The sequence below is a fragment of the Mesoplodon densirostris genome, chromosome 8 (genome assembly GCF_025265405.1).
Source record: "Mesoplodon densirostris isolate mMesDen1 chromosome 8, mMesDen1 primary haplotype, whole genome shotgun sequence".
NCBI lineage: Eukaryota > Metazoa > Chordata > Mammalia > Artiodactyla > Ziphiidae > Mesoplodon > Mesoplodon densirostris.
This window is the reverse complement of record NC_082668.1, coordinates 20,408,947-20,427,492: the sequence shown is the minus strand read 5'-3', so window position 1 is coordinate 20,427,492 and position 18,546 is coordinate 20,408,947. Positions and strand designations below refer to the sequence as shown.

The 18,546-nt window shown below is 52.8% G+C and overlaps 1 protein-coding gene across 7 annotated transcripts in view; it reads right to left on the bottom strand.

Annotated features, from left to right (window-relative positions):
• The window catches only part of TNS1 (tensin 1), a 200,871-nt gene that overhangs the window by 72,980 nt on the left and 109,345 nt on the right, over nucleotides 1-18,546 (bottom strand). For all 7 annotated transcript variants that reach the window (XM_060105836.1, XM_060105831.1, XM_060105832.1 and 4 more), the window contains 9 exons: nucleotides 17,290-17,412; nucleotides 16,821-16,885; nucleotides 15,178-15,261; nucleotides 12,128-12,240; nucleotides 11,488-11,548; nucleotides 11,173-11,248; nucleotides 10,450-10,579; nucleotides 9,097-9,162; nucleotides 7,825-7,941 (listed from right to left, as the gene is read on the bottom strand). In XM_060105836.1, the coding sequence (XP_059961819.1) occupies nucleotides 7,825-7,941; nucleotides 9,097-9,162; nucleotides 10,450-10,579; nucleotides 11,173-11,248; nucleotides 11,488-11,548; nucleotides 12,128-12,240; nucleotides 15,178-15,261; nucleotides 16,821-16,885; nucleotides 17,290-17,412 (835 nt within the window). The remainder of the gene's footprint in view (nucleotides 1-7,824; nucleotides 7,942-9,096; nucleotides 9,163-10,449; nucleotides 10,580-11,172; nucleotides 11,249-11,487; nucleotides 11,549-12,127; nucleotides 12,241-15,177; nucleotides 15,262-16,820; nucleotides 16,886-17,289; nucleotides 17,413-18,546) is intronic.

The following is an 18,546-nucleotide window of genomic DNA, read 5'->3' as shown; positions in this document are numbered from 1 at the left end:
GGTCTGCGGTCACCCACCCGAAGGAAACGGTGAGAAGAGACTCTTGGGGAGTTCAAGGGGCGGGGGGCGCTCCAAAACATCCACGGAAGTGCTGCAGGAGGAAACAGTCACCCGGAATCTTCCACTGTCAAAGAGCTCAGATGTCATATCATCCGTGCCGGTGTCTCCACCCAACAGGGATGCAGGCAAGAAAAAATGTTCCCATCCCTTCTCTCCTTCCTCTCTTCCCATCAGTCAGGGAAACAGAGAGAAAACCTACAGAAACGACCCCCATCCCCTCCCATCCACAGCTGGCGCAAGGTAGGGGCAGACAAGGGGGAAGAACTAATTCTGGGTGAAGCACCAAGTTCACCAAATTCACTCTGGGCGTCTTTATTACTGCCCAGAGGCTCTTGTAAAATATTACCTAAGTGTGACTAGAAAAGGCACGGGACTCACCCTAATGTCATTCGGGCGCAGGGGAAGCTTTAAAACCACATCCTAACAAGTTCTGCTTGGTCAGCCTAATGGTTACAAAACAGTAGCCACGTATAGGCATTTGGGGAGGAGTAACTAAGAGAACATATACAGGGTAAGAACACAAGGCTAGCTATCATCTAGTCATTACCTTTGTCATCATCACTGTCATCATTAGGGTTGTAGAGCTGGAAGTTTCCTTGCAAATCAACCCCCCTCAATTCACTGATAAGGAAAACTGAGAGCCAGAGAGGGAAAGTAACTTTTCCAAAGTCACACAGCAAGTTGGTGTCAGAGGCAAGTCTCCTGACTTCCAAGAGTGGGGCTCCCAGAACAGAACCAGCTACAGACAGTTCCCAGAGAGTAGAGGGACCAGGGGAATATGGGTTTTTTCTTAAGAAGAGAGAGCTTGTATACATTCAAAATCACACCTCTATCTTCTTTCCTCCAGCACTTCAACAATAATAATAATAATAGACACAAATTATTGCCAGCATAGTACACACCAGGCACTTACTTTTCACACTGCACATACGTTACCTCATTGAGCCTTAACAACAATCCTGGAAGGAAAGTACTGTTATTGTATCGATTTTACAGATAAGGCATCAGAGAGGCAAAGTGACCTGACCAAGGAACACAATTATAAACAAAAGAGCTTGGAACCAGATCCTCTGACTCTCAATTCCACAGTCTTAATCCCTAGAGTAGACATCAGTCTGTTCAACGATATTTCTACTTTCTTCCACACACAAATTCCCTGCCCCCTTTGAAGTTAAGCATGGATGTGTGACCTGTTTTGGCCAATGAAATGTGAGCAGAAGGAAAGTGTGTCATGTCCAGACAGAAGCAGTGTGCAAGTCACAGTGTCCTCTGCCTACTTCAGCAGCAGTGGTGGATGCACCTATGCCATGAAGCCACCATCAGCCTGGAGGAAGTAAGATGAACAAAGACCCCTGTCAATCCACACTGGACAGGCAGCATGGGCAAGCAATACACTTTTGTTGGTTAAGCCACTGAGAATTCAGAGCTGTTTGTTATGCAGCATAGCCAAGCCCCTCCTGACTGATATAGCCACTGAGCAATGCTGCTTCCCACTACAAGCTCAAGAGAGGGGAGCTAAGTCCATCTTAGCTACTCACAAGTCACAAAAAGGGGTAATGAGCTCAAAGAAATGGAAAGAATTGCTACTCCAACTTCCTCATTTTACAGGAAATAAAAAAGACCTAAAGAAAAGGAGTTACCAAGGACACCCAAACCCAAATCTCCTGCCTCCCAGGCCAGTGTGTGTCTGAGTCTGTCTGTCTCTCCATGTCTCTCACCTGCTTCTCTCTCCTCACTCTCTGCCTGTTTGTGTGTCTCTCTCCCTTCCTCTTTCCTTTCTCTCAAAAGAAAAAAATATATCAGAGAATCCTTGGACAAGCCTAGCTCATGAGTAGTCACCACAGGCTAGGGACTCCTGGCTACATCAGGGAGGCTCTTCTCCAGCTCAGACAAAAGAACATGAAGAGGAGGTGGGTGTCCTACAGAGCTGGACTCTCTCCCCGAAGGAAGGGGACTCCTCTCCTAACAGAGCCTGAGGGTGAGAGGCTTGGGCACAAAACCAAGCCCCCTCGTCACCAGCCCCTGGCTCTGATGGGGCTGCCCACAGAAACAAAAGAAGGGCTGCCGGGCGTCCTGCAGGGTGTGGTTATTAGTCCCCTTGCCATCTTCAGCCAGGCCAGCAGACTTGTCATTTCTCCCTTCATTACTCCTTTTGGCTCTGAGCAATCTGCTGCTTTACCCAGCCTCAGCCCCTATTCCCCCGTCCTCTTTTAAGTCTTGAGAAACTCTAATCAACTCAGTGTCCAAGGAGGTTGGGGAAAGGTGGGAGGGAGTGGGTGGGCAATGAGATAATTCAGGCCTGGTCAACCTGTGGGCTTCTCAGAATTGGAAGGCAGCCCACACCCTCTTGGTCTCGCACTTGCTTCCGGGAAGGCTTGCCCTGGAACACTCTGGAGGAATTTGGAGACAGCTCCGTGCAGCATAGGCAAAAACACAGCCCTGCTCCCACCCACAGGGAGCTGGGATCTGGGCATGGGGCTTCATTACTCAGGCCAAAGAGCTAATGGGACTTCTGGAGGCTGTGAAATGTGGTGCCAGCTAGAGCGCTGAGCTGGCAGGCTCCAGACCAAACTGGAGAAAGGCAGAGAGGAGGAGGCTGGTGGGGGACCAGACTGTTCTCCCCTCCACCCACCCTGGACCTTTTCTTACTCCTCACTCAGGACCAAGACTCCAGGCATCCAACTACGGGCAACCCAGAAAACTCCTTCCTGGGTGTTATGGGCTGAATTGTGTGACTCCCAAAATTCATATGTTGAAGTCCTAACCCCCAGTACCTCAGAATGTGACTGTACTTGGAGATAGGGCCTTTAAAGAGGTGATTAAGTTAAAATTAGGTCATAAGGGTCGGCCCTAATCCAATAAGACTGATGTCCTTAAGGGAAGAGGAGGTGAGGATGCAGACACACACAGAGGGAAGACCGTGTGAAGACACAAAGAGGAGACGGCCGTCAACAAGCCAAGGAGAGAGGCCTCAGGAGAAACCAACCCTGCCCACACCTTGATCTCAGACTTCTGGCCTCCAGAGCTGTGAGAAAATAAATGTCTATTGTTTACAGCAAATAGTCTGTGGTACTTTGCGGTGGCCACCCAAGCAGACTAGGACATCAATCTAGTTCATCATCAGGCTCACCACAGGGTTCTGCTCCCAAAGTAAGGAGTCCCCGAAACGACAGGCACTCATCCTATGCTCCCCGGCCACCTGTCCCAAGGCCTGGAAACTTCTCTGCTCAGAAGGTTCTTCATTGGATTCTTCACCTTTCATCACCTCCCCCTCCTTCTGGCTTAAGTGCAGGGGAGCCAAAATGTTCCCAAGCAGCCACGGTCACCGCAGCCTAGGTCTGCCACGCAGAGGCACACTCTCCTTCTATTTCTGGCTCTACTTCCTGGCCCCATCCTCCAGGGAAATGGGCTACCCTGTGGGGCAGTGAGCATCCTGTCATCTAAGGTGAGGAACCAGGGGTGGGAGGAGGAGAATAAGCTGAGCTCCAGGGGGTGGGAGGGATTTGGAGCTGACACCTGAATTCACACGCCAACCTTGCTCTCATCTCCTGACCCCGGGCTAGATCGCTGACCTCCCCACATGCGGTATGGTCATCACGTAATGGGGCTGCAACAGGGTGAGCTGAGATCATGAAAGGAGGGTTCCACTGTAGGGATGTCCCCCTCTTTGACAGGTCCCTTCCCCTCTCGAGCCTCAGTTTCCTCTCTACAGTGGGAGGGTGTGAGATGGGGTCTGTGATCTGGGGGGGGCCGGCCTGCAGAGACCAGAAGTCCCCACATGTTTTCTTCCTTCATTTTGCTGCTGAGATTGACGGGGGACACCCTGAAGGAAAGGAAGAGCGTGCTGAGTGCCACGGGTCTGCATGCCTTGAACTGGAAACCTGTACGAGGGTTCAGAGGGTAGGGATGCAGGCAGCAAGGAAGGGGTTAAACACAGAGCAATTCCTGACATGGAGGGTAAAGTCAGGGTCACCTGGAGGGCTTCCCGGAGGAACGGAGCTCTGACCCCAGCGCCGACCGCCTCTCACTTCAGGGAGGGCCGAGGTGGGGCCCAGGCCAGAGATGACCTTTGTCCCCAAGAGCTGGGCTCGGTGCCCCCGCCCACCACTCTGAGTCACCCGGTGGACTCCAGAGGGACTGGCCCACTCCTTCTAAACCCGCCCCTTGTGGGCCTGAAATAGCAGAGGCGGGCAGCTTCCAGAAATGGCCTCACCTCACCTCCAACACACCACCCTGTCCGTATTTTGAGAGGCCAGCCCCTCACCAGAGGCAGTCCTGCGTGAGCAGCCCCTCCTGTGTATGGTGGTGGTGGGGCGCGGCGGGGACAGGGGGACATCAGGGATGTGCCTCAGCTGTTCCCGGTACCGCAGCCCTGCTGGGTACCTGCCACAGGGTACTGCACTCCGTGCCTCACCGCGTATAAGCCCCCCACCCATACTGAGAGGCGGGGCAGGGGAGATGTGGACTGTCCAGTGGTGAGAAGTGGGGGGCAGAGCGAGCAGACCCTCACCCGAGCTCAGCGGGACCCAGGTACCGTCACAGGACCAGACACCCAGGACAGACCCTTGGGGACGACGGCCAGCTGAGGACGCTATAGCAGTTAGCACCAGGGTTCCACACCAGATCCACCCTTTACTAGCGAGGTTACCTTGGGCAGGTCACTTAACCCCTCTGTGCCCCAGTCCCCCATCCAGACATAATAACAGTGCCCACCTCACCACGTGGCTGCAAGTGTTAGATGAGATGGAGGCTATCAAGTGCTTGGCATCGTAACCGGTGCGTGGCAAAGCCCGAGCTGGCTCCCAAGGCCAGGGGGCCTCCTCCCGAGCCCTGTCAGCAGACCCCTGAGATGGTGGTCACTACCGACATGACAGAGACTCACGAGGGAGCACAGCAGGCAGCCCCTCTGCAGCTCCCGCTCCCCGAAAGGTGCTCGAAATGATTTGTCAACCAAATCCCCATGTTACAACAGAGTCAACGGAGGCCCCAAGAGGATGGCATCTTGGCAGAGGATTTGAACCCGGAGAGTTTGGCTCCAGATGCCACAGTCTTAACCACAGTACAAACTGCCTCTCATGAAAATTGCTACAATAACCCAATCACATGGGTACCGTCACCATCCCATTTGCAGATAAGGAAATGAAGACCACGGGAAGGCGTGATCATTTGACCAAGGGCACACAGCTGCAGACGGGAGACTCCACAGTGTGGACCAGGCAGTTGGGCTCTAAAGCACACATGTTCGAGGGCTCTAGCACCTCAGGGTCATCCTGCCTCTCCTGGTCCAGGGCCTCCCCGGGCACCACATCGCAGCCCACAAGGCCATCCCCCAGCCCGAGGGCAGCTCCAGCAAATGGCCAAACCACCACCCAGGCTCCAGCGTGGGCCATCTCCTGAGCACCCCAGAGTCTTGGGGGTTAGGGGCCCTTATCCCAGATAGCATGTGTGGAAACTGGAGCACAGTGACTTGCCCACAACTAGGGAAACAGACAGAGGCCTCTGGCTTCCCTCTCGTGAACCAGAGAATTAGCCAGAAGAAAATGCATTTACCTCTGGGCCCCAGAATCTAGAGCCTTTTAGAAGTGCTCCAGCCAGGAGAAGCAGGGTGAGGATAACATCACCACTCCTGCCCCGGGGCCACCCCACTGACTCTCCTGTCCCTGTGGGGGATGCAGCCCAGTGACAGCGGGGAGTACACAGCGGGACAGGCTGGGTCTGCCCGGGTGACCACTCCAGCCGCCCAGCTCCAGGCCCGGGCCAGCCAGGCAAGGGAAAAGGACGACAGGGCTGTGAGCTGCTGCCGTCCCTTCCCACCCTTGGGCGCAGGGCCACTGTCTCAGCCTCCAGACAGGAGCCCCTCTGTCCCTACAGGACGAGCTGACATTTAACTGGCCAAAAGATCCTACTGGTTCCATGCCCCTGCCTGGGAGAACAGATCGGAGGAGAGAGGAGGGCGGGCAAGGGGGAGGGAGAGGAGCCCAGGGCCCCCCTCTTCCCTTCCTCCCTCCCCCTTCCCTGCCTCTGGTCCCAGCCTCCTGCTCAGTCCGCCTGCTTCCTTCCCTCGAGGCTGACTGTGTCCCAAGCCCCATCCTTCCCGCAGCCCCTCCTTTCCCCTTAATTGTTTTACCTTTTGTTTGCCTGGCACTTTATAGTTTACTAAATGTTTTTACATTTATCATCGCATTGAATCCACACCAGGGAGAGATGGTGAGACATTGAAAATTCCTTCCAATTGCCAAGTGTTCTTGTTAAAAATGCAAACATCCCCAGAACGATGAACAATTAGGCTGGCAGCCACCGCTACCTCAGGACTGATTCATTTCATCCTCTGCCTTCTCCCCAGCTACAGGGCACAAGGGGACGTGGCTGGAGCAGGAAGAGGAGCGCTTTGCGGGGCGCGGGGTGGGGGAAGCCTCAGCACAGTAGGGAGGGCCCTGGTGGAGTGTCTAGGCCCCTGGAGGGGTGGGGGAGAAGTGCGGGAACTAGGTAGGCAGAGGACAAACTTTCACCACTGCAGCACTGCACATGAACTTCTCCCATCAAACCCTAAATCCTAGCCTAAGCATCGCCCTCATCCCACCCCCTCTGAACCGCATCGCTCATTCTGGTGTCTCTAAGGTCAGAGGGAGAATCTTTATGCGGGAAAAGGCCTAAACGACTTTCAGCGTGGAGTCAACAAATCCGAAACCTTGGAGGTGGAGACCAGGGTGAGGGTCCCTGGTCTACCTAATCCAGCTCTGTCACATGGCCCAGGGTCCCCACCCCAGGACAAGCTTCAGCTGGGAGGAGAAGCACAGAGGCTGGGTGCTGGTGTCCTTGAAAGGACATATCCTGGTCATGGGGGTAAATCAAGAGACGCTTCCTTCTGGGCCGGGGGGCGGGGGCAGGTCTCAGTTACCCCGGCTGAAAACTGATGGGGGATGGGCCAACGGTCCTGAGGTCCTCCCAGCTTCCACATTCCGTGATCCTGGGACCAAATCAGGGTAACAAGCCCGTGGTCAAACTCCAGACAGGGCGTCTCAAGCGTTCCTGAGCTCCAGACATGCTCATGGAGGCCCCGCCCTGCATCCCATCACACATACTCAAATGAACCAAATGAATCTACAGAACTCATATATAACTCTCAAGAGTTGAACTGAGCTGTGGATGACCCTTTGACATTATGTTAGGTTTTGTTGCTAAATTAAACATATATTAATTTCAATTCTGCTGCTTTCTTTTCAAATTTTGGAGCCTACCAGTTTGTTTCCAGCTCACAAACATTTTCATTGGCTGTTGATGAAAGCCTGTGGATCCTAAATGCTGTGTCTACCTTCCTAGTGCTCTGACCCCGGAGAACTCGGGCAGCGAGCCTGGAGAAATCCAACAACGAGGTTAAGAGAAATCTAACAAATGCTGTATTTTAAGCACAGGAGGGTATCTCAAGCTCCACGCAAGGCCACTTCCTCCAAGGAGCCCTCCCAGACCACTCCAGCTCTCAAGAATCCATCCCCTGCCAATCTCAGAGCATTCACTGCCTATGGGACTCATTCGGTACCAAGGATACACCCTTGTATGGCTGTTTTGCTTCATTCTTTAGCTCATTCCTGTTTGGTTTTATCTTCCCCCCTGAACTGTGAGCTCTCAGAGGTGCTTTGGACCTCTCCTCTGCACCTCCCCTCCCTTTGAACCCAGTATGGTGTCATAGCAAACCAAGAGAGCCGAGGCCATGTGAGCAGGGGCTGTGCCGTCGCAGAGGGGCTGGAAGCCACTGGTCCCACCTACCCTCCATGCCATCATCTTGATGCCCATTGAAGTTGTCATAGGAATCCCAGCGGATGAGGGGGTCGGAGGTGTTATAGTCCACAGACACGCTTGGCCCGTTCTCCAGGTGTTCCATGCCTTAGAAGATGGGAAAGGCGGAGACGACAGTGAAGAGAAATTAAAAACCGATCAGCGGCTGGAAAAACAGAGGAAACCAACAAGTTCCCTAAGGATGCTCCCTAAGGGACTTCTCATTTTCTTGACCGTGGCGAGGCAGGACCACTCGCTTCAGTTGGATGGAGAACCCAGGAGTCTGGTTTCTCGCATTCTTGAAAAGGTTCACACCAGGTCATAAGGGTAAAGGAGGACAGCAGCACTGAGCAACAAAGACCCTTTAGAAGAAAGCTGGGGGACCCTCTGGCTGGGTGGCTGTCTCTTTCTCTTCTGTGTCCCAGGGACCCCTGGGGCAGTGCCAAGAGTCCAGAGAGTCTGGCCCTGGAGTCAGGGGGAAGTGTAGGAGAGGCCTGTGATGGGCTGCACGGGGTCACGGACAGCAGGCAAATCACAGCCTTGACACTGAGAGGACACAGGTCATCCCAGCCATCCCCCTGCCCTTCCACTTAAGATGCTTGCCACTGCAGGCAGAAATCTGAGGAGAGAGGCAGAATCTCTCCTACACATCCAGAGAAAGCCCAGGATGCAGACAGCATAAGCTGCAAGTCAGGCCTTCTGGGTGAGTTACCTTCCTGACCCAGCAGTCCTTTCTTTAGTCGACCCAGAGTCCCTCTGCTGTAACCTGACTTCACCTCTTCCTATTCTGTTCCCAAATAAGATGAAGAACAACTGGTCTCCACATATAACCAGTCTAACGGCTTAAAGGCTATTATTAAATTGGCCTTCTCATCTTCAGGTTGAATCACCTCAGTTCTCATAAATACTTATCGTCCATCCAGCACCTTTGAGAGTCCCCTTGGCCACTCCCTCCATCCACCATAGCCTTCAGTCTCTGAATATAATAGGATGATGACCTAATGGGGCCAGAATAGTTTATCCAACCCAGCGCCTCTCTGTCTACTTTTTTATTTTTATTATCCAGAGATTAAGTCACTGGTTCATGTTTAGCTGGGGGTCCACTATGATACCCAGATCTTTTACTGCTGGCCTGACTCTCAACCACAGGTAACTTGATATTTGTAGAGCAAATCAGTGGGAAAATGGTAGAGGTGAGTTGAGGTGGGGCAGGGCAGAGTGGAGGGAAGGGAATGAATCAATGGATTCTAACTTGGCATTTACCTTGAATTTTCTCTGGTCCATAAGAAAACACAAATTCAACTTTGCCATATTCTGGAAATCGATCATCTGAAAAAAAGAGATGGAAAAACAAAAATGGGCAACTGATTCCCAAAAGAGGACTCCAAAAAAAGTTTTCTTCTAGAAAAGTTTAAAGGAATACATGTATACATGGTTGATAATAAAACAAGTAGTATATATAATGGCATTAAGTCTCCTACCCACCCTGGCCCTGTCTTACCTGTCTGAGGTAACCATTTCTTACCATTCCTATTTCTTGTTCTATGAGCAGTTACCTCTAAGACTCTAAATAATAGCCACAGTTTTTATGCCACTATTTCTAGATATATCAGTTTTAAATAATCTTCACTGATTCACCACTATGAAGATGAATAATTTGGATCACTTATAGTATTCCCACCTCCCTTCTTAAATCTGGTTTATTATTATTATTACTATTACTACTGTTGTTATTATTATTAATTCACCCTTCTGCTTACCTCTGAAACTTTCCATACGATGGTTAAGCCTCTATTTCTGGACCTGTCCATTTCCGATGGTGCCCTGATTCCCTCCATGTAGGAGGAGGAAGTTTGTGCCGCTCCCTTCTCCCACCTCTCCGCAACTCTACGTTTATTTTGTCAGCTATTCTTTTACTTTCTTTGTTAAGACTGATGACATTTACATTCTCTTCTGCAATTACAACAGCGTCTTCTGCTTTTGCTCTCCTGGCTCCGGTACAGGGAAAGCTCATCATAGAAACATCCTTCTCCTGCGTGAGCCAGACCACACTGGGGGATCAAGCCTCTCCTCCTCAGAGCCCCAGCCCCACGCTCTGATCTCTGCCTGAGCCCAATCTGCACACAGATCACCATTCACTGCTTGCAGGAAGGGAAGTTACAGCAGGGGTGGTGTCCGCTCCCTGGGGCACCCATCCTGCCTGTGTATATCTCCATCACCGCAAGCATCACATCATAGTAACATGTCTGTTTGTCTCTTTCTCCCATAAGACTGTGAGCTCCCTGAGGGTAGGGCCTGACTTCTTTCTCTTTGTATCACCAGGGTCTAGCACATGCCTGGCACATACAGACACACAGTGATGCTGGTGGATTTATACATGGACAGATGGATGGATGGGTGGATGGGTGGATGGATGTGGACACGTCCTGGGCCTGAATGTAATACAGATAAAACCTTAAATGGATCGAGGAAAGAAGCAAGGGGAGACAGCTCCCGGAACACCTCCCTTCCCGTGCGAAAACGGTCACCCTTCACTGCTGCCCCTCCAGTATCGCTCTCCTATCCTGTGGTCTAATTATTCCTTGCCAGGTCTGCCTCTCTACTCAGCAAGCCCACCTTTGAAGGCATCGTCGAGGTCCTCCTTCCCAAAGACAACCCCCAGGTCATGGATGGCGCAGGTATGGAACTGCACGCGGAAAATGACGTCTCGGGCTGGGCTCCGGAACTTCTTGTGGTAGCACTTCAGCTGGGTGGGAAAGAGAGCAGAGCCCATCGGGGGCCTGAAGGTAGAAGGTTATCCCCAAGGAGCCTCCTTATCAGCTCCACAACTAAGCCCCAAACCCAGTGAGGAAGAGGTCACCAACCCCAAACAGGACCTCAGAGCTCTCTGGGGAAACTTCCAGAACAGCAGAGAGTTGAAAGCCAGCCTTGCCCTGTGGGGACAAAGCTATCCTCCCAAGAAGTTCCTGTACACCAGTCAGAATGGGCAACGTAGGAGTGGATTTAAATCACAGGAGGAAGGAGTGAAGTTAGAATTGATGGAGTCTTTGTCACCAACAGGAAGCCCAGAGGTAACAGCTCACACAGAGACATATGTCCCTGGAGATACTCCAGAACAAGAGGCAAGCCCGGGGGAAGGCACATCCAACACTGAGGCAGGGGATGGACAAGGACCGTCAAGGTTGGAAGGCCTTGTAGGGCCCCTGAGAGCCAATGACCCCAACGCTGGTGGCCCACCAGGAGGGACGCTCTTGTCCAGAGAGGCAGAAGGGGAGGAGGAAGAGAAAAGGAAGAAAAAATAAACGGCGGTGCGGTGGCTTGAGACAGAGGGCAACTTACCAAGATGTCTCCCTTCAAGAGCAGCCCGGGCTCGATGGTGATGCAGATGCTGGTCTGGCTGTCTCCCTGGACGTTGCTATGGGAGCGAGGCAGGCAGAGGGAGAGAGGGCTGCTGAGGTGGCCGGGCAGTGCACTTTCTCCCAGCTGCCCCTCCCAGGGGGCTATTGTGAAAGCTCGCTGACCCATTCCTCAGCCCTACCCTAGAAGTCCTCCTAGAAAAGGTCCTAGGCAGCCCCCCAACCCCAGCCCCCAGCCCCCAGTCCTCAGCCTTGGACCTCCGGCATCCCTGGCCTCTCACCCCTGCGGAATACCTACTAGATACCAGATGTGTAAACAGGTTGCATGGCCTGGTAGATCCGGAGAAATGGCCGACACCCTGTAAGGGAGGGGTGCTATTAGCCAAGACAGCAGAAACAGCGGAAGGAGGAAGGGGGAGAGGAGAGATGAAGGAAGGAAGGATCGGCCAGGAGGAGGAAAGGGAAGAAAGGGGGAAAGGGAAGAAAGGGAAGGAGGAAAAGAGGAAGGAGAAATGGAAAAAGAAACAGGAAGAAATACTAACTTTTCATTCAAAGGAGGGCGGGAGGGAGGGAGACGCAAGAGAGAAGAGATATGGGAACATATGTATATGTATAACTGATTCACTTTGTTATAAAGCAGAAACTAACATGGCATTGTAAAGCAATTATACTCCAATAAAGATGTTAAAAGAAAAAAAAGGCATTTTGAGTTTACGAAAACACTACACCGTCCAGCGTCACCTGCCCACAGGCACTGCCAGTATCCAACCCATTTTGCAAATGAATCAGCTGGGGCTCAGAGAAATAGGAAGTGGTACAGTTGAGACTCCAAGCCTAAGACTGCAGCTAGCCCCCATTTTTACCCCCCAAGGCTGCCTCCTAAGACAAAGAGATGGAAGACAGGAGGGGAATGGAAGCTAGAGGGCTCGGGCAGTTACCTCCTTTAGACTCAAAGTTGGGGATGCCATGCATGATCACGTGGTGCAGAAACAAGGGCTTGTTGTTCATTTTGATGGAGCCGGAGAGCAGGCCGCTGAAATAATGCACGTACCTGGAGCAGAGAGAAGGGAAGCTTCAGCCAGGGAGGCCTCTGCTGGGGCAGAGCCATTCTGTTCTCTTTTCCCCCCGGCATATTGCCCTAGGTTGCCCTGCCAACTTCCCCACCACCACCACCAGCCCCCAGGTCTCCTGGCAGGTGGGGTCTCCACCCTTGCTGCCGGTAGCCCCAGGAAGGCGAACAGGTACTACTACATCTGGAGTGGGGTCCAGCCAAACCTCCCACTTGGGGTTCTCTGGCGCCTCCTGGTGGTCAATGTGGCCGTCTCTTTCCTGCTGCACTCCCTGCCCAGGAATCTCCTGCTGGACCAAATGCCCTCCCACACATCCCTGACAGGCATCATTTAGCTGTTCACTAGCGAGCCCAAACCAACTGTGCATTTGTACCCACAGGCCCCAGTTCTGCTCCCGCAAGACCCACCAGCCACATGACAATCCAGCAAATAGGAAGAGCTTAGTAATTCTAGTCCTTCATTTTTTTATATCACGCTGAAGGGTACAAAATTCCTCTGTACCATTTCATTTGATATTAGAGGATATCTAACTTCCACTAAGTATTCCTATCTCTAGGGTCAACATGCCCCAATTCCCTTAACAAAGATCTCGTTGGAAGAATGGAGGGAATAAGCCATCCCCACTCCTTCTAGAAGAGAGGGAAAATTAGGTCCAGCAAGGGTCATCAGCCTCCCAAAGGCACACTGCAGGAGCACACAAAGGTGGGGGGAGAAGGGAAGCAGTCTCGCTCCAGTGCATCTACTAGAAGGAGAGGCCAATCCTTTTGGTTGGTGTGTCCTCCTTTTCTGACTGGCCAGAGGATGCCAAGCTGGGTCAGCTGGACCAATCAGAATGCATTCTGATTTGAGGCGGGTGAGACCAGAACGCTCATAACCATGACAATGGTCCCCGTCCTGTCTTTTGGCTCCTTAGCCCACCTCCAGGCCTGTGGGCCTCTGTCCCTGGGCTGGGGTGGGGCCGCCTTGGACTATCCCAGCAAGATAATCTGATGAGCAGCACCGGCTCCTATTCAGGCCCCTGCCCAGCCCCCAGCCCCGTTGCTCAAACCGGAAACCTGGAATGGCGGGTTCCTATCAGATCTTCTGATCGTGCCAACAGGATGTGTCTGTGTGCTGGGGACAATAAGCCCGGGGTGGGGTGACAATGAATGGGGGAGCTGCAGGCAAAGCCCCTCCCTCCCTCACTCCCTGCCCTCCTCTCCTCCAGCTGCTCCAATCCCTGCAAGCGACACTGACAAGAAGGCGGGAAAGTGGCAACGAATGCCACTTTCCCAACAGCTGCACTTCCACATTTGGGCAGAGACAGAATTACCCACCCACGAGCAGATGTAGTTGCAGATATGAGCTGCAAGGCAGGTACAGATAATGTAAACACGGACACACACACCCCGATGGCATGCTACGTAAGCACACATTGAGCACGGTGGAATCCCTGAACAAGCCCGGTCCTGAGAGGTAACACTCATCCCCATTCTCCAGGCTTTCCACTTCAGAAATGTGACAGCTCCGCCCACTTTCTCCAAGCCACATTGTGCCATCATAACATCGTGCTCCTCTATTTGAACCTCTTATCTTTCAAGGTCAAGGGCCAGACTCATGACCAAGGGCACCAGCCACAGGTAGCAAGTCAGGATCTTGAATAATACTTCTTTCCTCCCTGAAACTTCTTCCCTGGGAAGACTCTCACTGACCCACAGCTGCTGTGTCTGGCAGCCTAGTCAGAATTTTCTGCACATAAAGACGTTCCGTTTCTGATCTCTGACCCAGAGGCTGGCTACCAGCTGTCCTGTGCCAGTTGTAAGGCGCTGGTTGCCTGAGGACTCACACACTTCTGCTTGGGCTTCCTGCTACAATGGTGGAAATAGTCCCCAGTGGTGCCGGCACATTTTAGCCAGGCAAGGTAGGGGTGATGGCGTGTGAGTTGGGGACCCCCGGCATGGAGAGGCTGGAAAGCTCCAGGATCTGTAGCTAGGGGGTCCTGCTTGCCCAGTCAGTGTTCCGAAGGGATAGAAAAGTCAGTGAGACATTGTGGCCTTTATACTTGCTGTTCCCTCTACCTGGACCCTTTACCCCAGACCTTTACTTAGATGTTTCCTTCTCCCTTCTCAGACCTCACCTCACATGTCATCTTCTCAGAAAGGTCAGCACACTGGAATCAGCCCCTCATGTCCACCCCTGTCATTCTCTAGCCCGTTGTGTTCTGTTTTGGGTTTTTCCCCATCAAAGCACTTATCACTGTCTGACATGACCTTGAAGGTTTATTTACTTGTGTAATGTCCATCTTTCCCAATACAATATCAGCTCACTAAGGGCAAAAGATTCTGTCCTGTCCAACTAGATACCTCCAGCACTTGGAACATACTAGAGTACCTAAAATTTGCCAAATGAATGAAGGAATCCATCCCTGTCCCGTTTCCTGCCTGGGCTGTTGTGGACCACATGGGTGAGAGACTGTTGTAAAATTTTAAAGCTCTCACAGCAGAAGGTGACCCTTATCACGAACATCTGTGACCTCCTCAGGGCAGGTGGCAGTGACATCAGCCTCCTATAGACCCATCAAAACACGGAAGCAACCCTGCTGCCAGGACCGAGAAAGGCACTGCCTTCTTATACAAGCTTCCTTCTTGTACCTCCCCCACCTCTGGCCCTGCTGCTCTCTGGAATCAACCTCAGCAGCCAACTGCCATGCCCCAGTGTGAGCACACACAGCTGCTCATGGCTTCACCCAAGTCCCTGAGCTCCCACCCCTGCAGGCTGGCACCTGAACGTGCATGCTTGGTACACCCCCACCTAGGCGTGCTGCTCCACCCACCATGGGTACACAAGGCTAGTTCCCACGTAGAGCGAGTGCACACACGCACACACACGCACACGCACTCACACACACATGCACTGGGCCGAGAGCCCTGGAGACCTACCTTCTCTGGGATGGCTGGCCAATGGGTACAATCTTATCCTCATAGAACCGCTTCATTGCAAAGCGGTCCAGGGCCTGGTCAGCACTGTGGGGAGAGACAGGTGGTCAGAGGAGCCAACCTCCACGAGTCCCTTGTCCACCCAGCCCTGCTTCCCAGACCCGCAGAGCCCTCCGGCCACTCTGTCCTGAGATGCCTTCAGGAAAGGACTGCCCCAGCATCTCTCCATCCTGTGTGCTATACTACTCAGCACAAGGGCCTTGGAGCCAGGCAGCCTGGGAGCCCATCTCAAGTTCGTCACTGACTTAGTAGCCCTGCAACTTGGGGCAGGTTACTTAACCTTCCTGGACTTGATTTTTCTTTCCTGTCAAATGAGCTGATAACCGTGCCTTCCTCGAAGGCTGTTGCGGCAACTGAGTGAGAGAACATCTATAAAGAGCTTGGCACATGTGGGCACACAGTAGGTGCACAGGAAATGTTGACCATTAAGCAAAGATTAAGCTGGTCAGGTTTCTTAAAGTCATAAAACTACCGTCCTACTGCAAGCCCTTCATAGAGCATTCTACCCATCCTCAAAGAAATCATTTTTTAAAGAGACAGATCACATAGCTTCTCCATTCTTGACTCTCCAACGATGTCCCATCCCTCTCAGAATAAACCCCAAAGTCCCCATCAAGGGTACAAGGCCCCCAGGCTCTGCCCCCTCCCAGCTTCACTTCCCACTCTTCGTCCCCTCACTCACTCGGCTCCAAACATGCCAGCCCCTCGAATTCCCACTGCTGGCCTTTGTCCTTCCCTCTTCTCTGCCTGGAAGGTCCCCTGCCACCACCCACCCCACCCCTCCACAGACTGTATAGGACTCAGCTCTTCCCCCCTCTCGCCACTTAATTCTGCTCAAATTATCACCTCCTCAAGAGGCCTCCTTTCCCCACCGTCTTGCTCTAGTCTCCGTCCTTCAAAGTACTTATCACCTGCTCTTACTGATGTGTTTGTTTACTCATTTAACATTCATGAGGGCAGTGGCCTGGCTTTGCCCACTGCTCTATTTCCAGCACCTAGAGCCGTCTGCACAGTGGCTGTTCCATAACTGTCATCAAACGACTGAATGGAGGGATTCCTCTGCCTCTCTGAAAATCCAAATCAGAATGGGAATCATCCACTGGTTGTTTCCTATTCTTGATGCAAAACACCTAAGTGGGAAGATGCCCCTGCTGGCCAGAAGCAGGGGAATAGATGAGAAACCTTCCAGATGGCTCTGCTGGACCCAGATGTGATCCAATATTTTTCTGTGACTCCCTCCCTGCTCACTCAGGTAAACAGAAGGCAGTTGGGCAAAGAAAAGTGGCCCCAAGAAGCCGACTGGACGGGGTGTCCATCCATGGGCCTGCCTCCCACGGCTGCCCCTCCCCAGGGCCCCAGACAGAGGGATGGTGTCTCCTCTCTCCTGCTCTCTGTCCAACGGCCCCTGTCCCAGAGCTGAGGGCAGGGACATTCTCCTTTCCAGGGGCTCCTCCCCCTGTCCTCAGCACCTCTCACCTCTTCTGTCCTTATCCTCCAACCCCAAGGGAGGGAGAGGCCTTGGGTGGGTGGGGGAAGGGGGCTCTGCTGTCAATATTCAGAGAATGGGAGGCTCGGGGCCCTCTTACCTGGCAGAAATGTTGCTGTAGTGCATGTAAGCCGCGATCACAACACCTATCCTGCCTCGGTTTCCCTGAAAAAGCCCCAAAACACAAAAGCCTTTACTTCTAAGGCTGGCCCTCCTGCCCCAGAGCGAGGCGGGCAGGGGCTGCAGAGAGGGACGGGGTTCTCAGGGAGAATCGGAGGAGGTAGGAAGTGGATGCGGGCTGAGTCTCAAAAAGAAGAAACACAGCTGATCGTCCACCACACCTGAGTGATCAACGGGCTGGTACCTCCACTTCCTGGGGGTGCACCCCAGACAGAACTGATTATCCCCAAGAAGGAGAGTACACACAAACAAACTTGCATGCTCACACAATCCAGTGATATGGGCAGGTGCATACACTCATCCAAGGATATATTCGTGCATGGGCATGAACACGCACACACACACACACACACACACACACAGAGACACCCTGCAGCCCCCGCTCTGACCTTGTTGTGTAGAACGACAACATTGTGGGGATCTGCGTTGAGCCAAGTGTCCATGGCCTTGCAGACACTGCAGATCTTCTCCAGGGCTGGGGTGTGGAGGTCGGGCCAGCCAAATTCCAGTACCTGTGGCCCAAGCCATGAGTGAGAAGCGGCAGAAGTCCGGAGAGTCAACGGGCGGCGGGGGGGTCGGGGGGTGGGGGTGTGGGCGGTGGTTGGGAGGTGCCCACACACGTCACGCACCAGCCCCACAGCGATGCCACCAGCAGCGGGGCCTCAGTTCCTGCCCTGCACGTCAACCCTCTGGAAGGCAGGGGTGTGGAGGCAAAGGACACTGACCCGGGCCTACAGACCCTGGGTTCTGACACTGCCTCCCTGTGGGCCTCAGGCCAGTCACAGCCCCTTCCCCGGCCCCAGTTTCTGATTTGTGCATAAAGCAAAGGCTTAGAGCCAATGGCCCCAGGTCCCTTCCATATGACTTTGACCTTAAAATGTGCTGGGAACCTCCAGCATTGTTCCCCAGCTCTCCTCCCACAGATAACCCTGAGATCTGGCTCAGGGAGGAAGAAGGAAAGGTGAAGCCTGTTCACGGCTCTTTTCCAGGCCCTGGACACACAAACCATCAAGTTTTCAGGCCAACCGAAGGAGGCCTGAGCGAGACAGAGAACAGATCTGAATAGCAGTCATCAGGCTCCTTCAGACTTTTCTTAACTCACAAAACTTTAATGTAAAAGAAAATCTGTGCTCGGAAGGGCCCAGAGAGCACATCTAATCCAGCCCGTCCACTTTCAGAGGTGGAAACTGAGGCCCAGAGAAGTCTGCCACCCGCTCAAGGTCACACAGCGACAGGCACCATAACCCAGGGGCCAGAGCAGATGGGCACACAAAGCCCACACACAGCGCACTGAACAGCAAGTGAAAGAAAGTTGGCTGTAGGAGGGCCTATGGTGGTGATTCCCAGCTGGTTTAAATCCAGAATACTTTTCAATAAGACTCAAAATCTCACAGCTCCAGCCCCACCCCAGAGACTCTGTGTGCACCACAGGTGGCAGACCTTGGTGGAAATCACTGTATTGAGCTTTGCTGTCTGTAATTCATATTACAGAAACAATAAATATATTATTTTCTATTTTCCAAATAGAAGATGGCACCGTAAGTTTGAATAGGCTTTGCAACTGTCATAGCACTTTCCCCCAAGATTCTAATGTGGGAACCTCAGAAGAAGGGAGCCCCCCTGTTCCCTCTTCCAGGCAGGGAGAA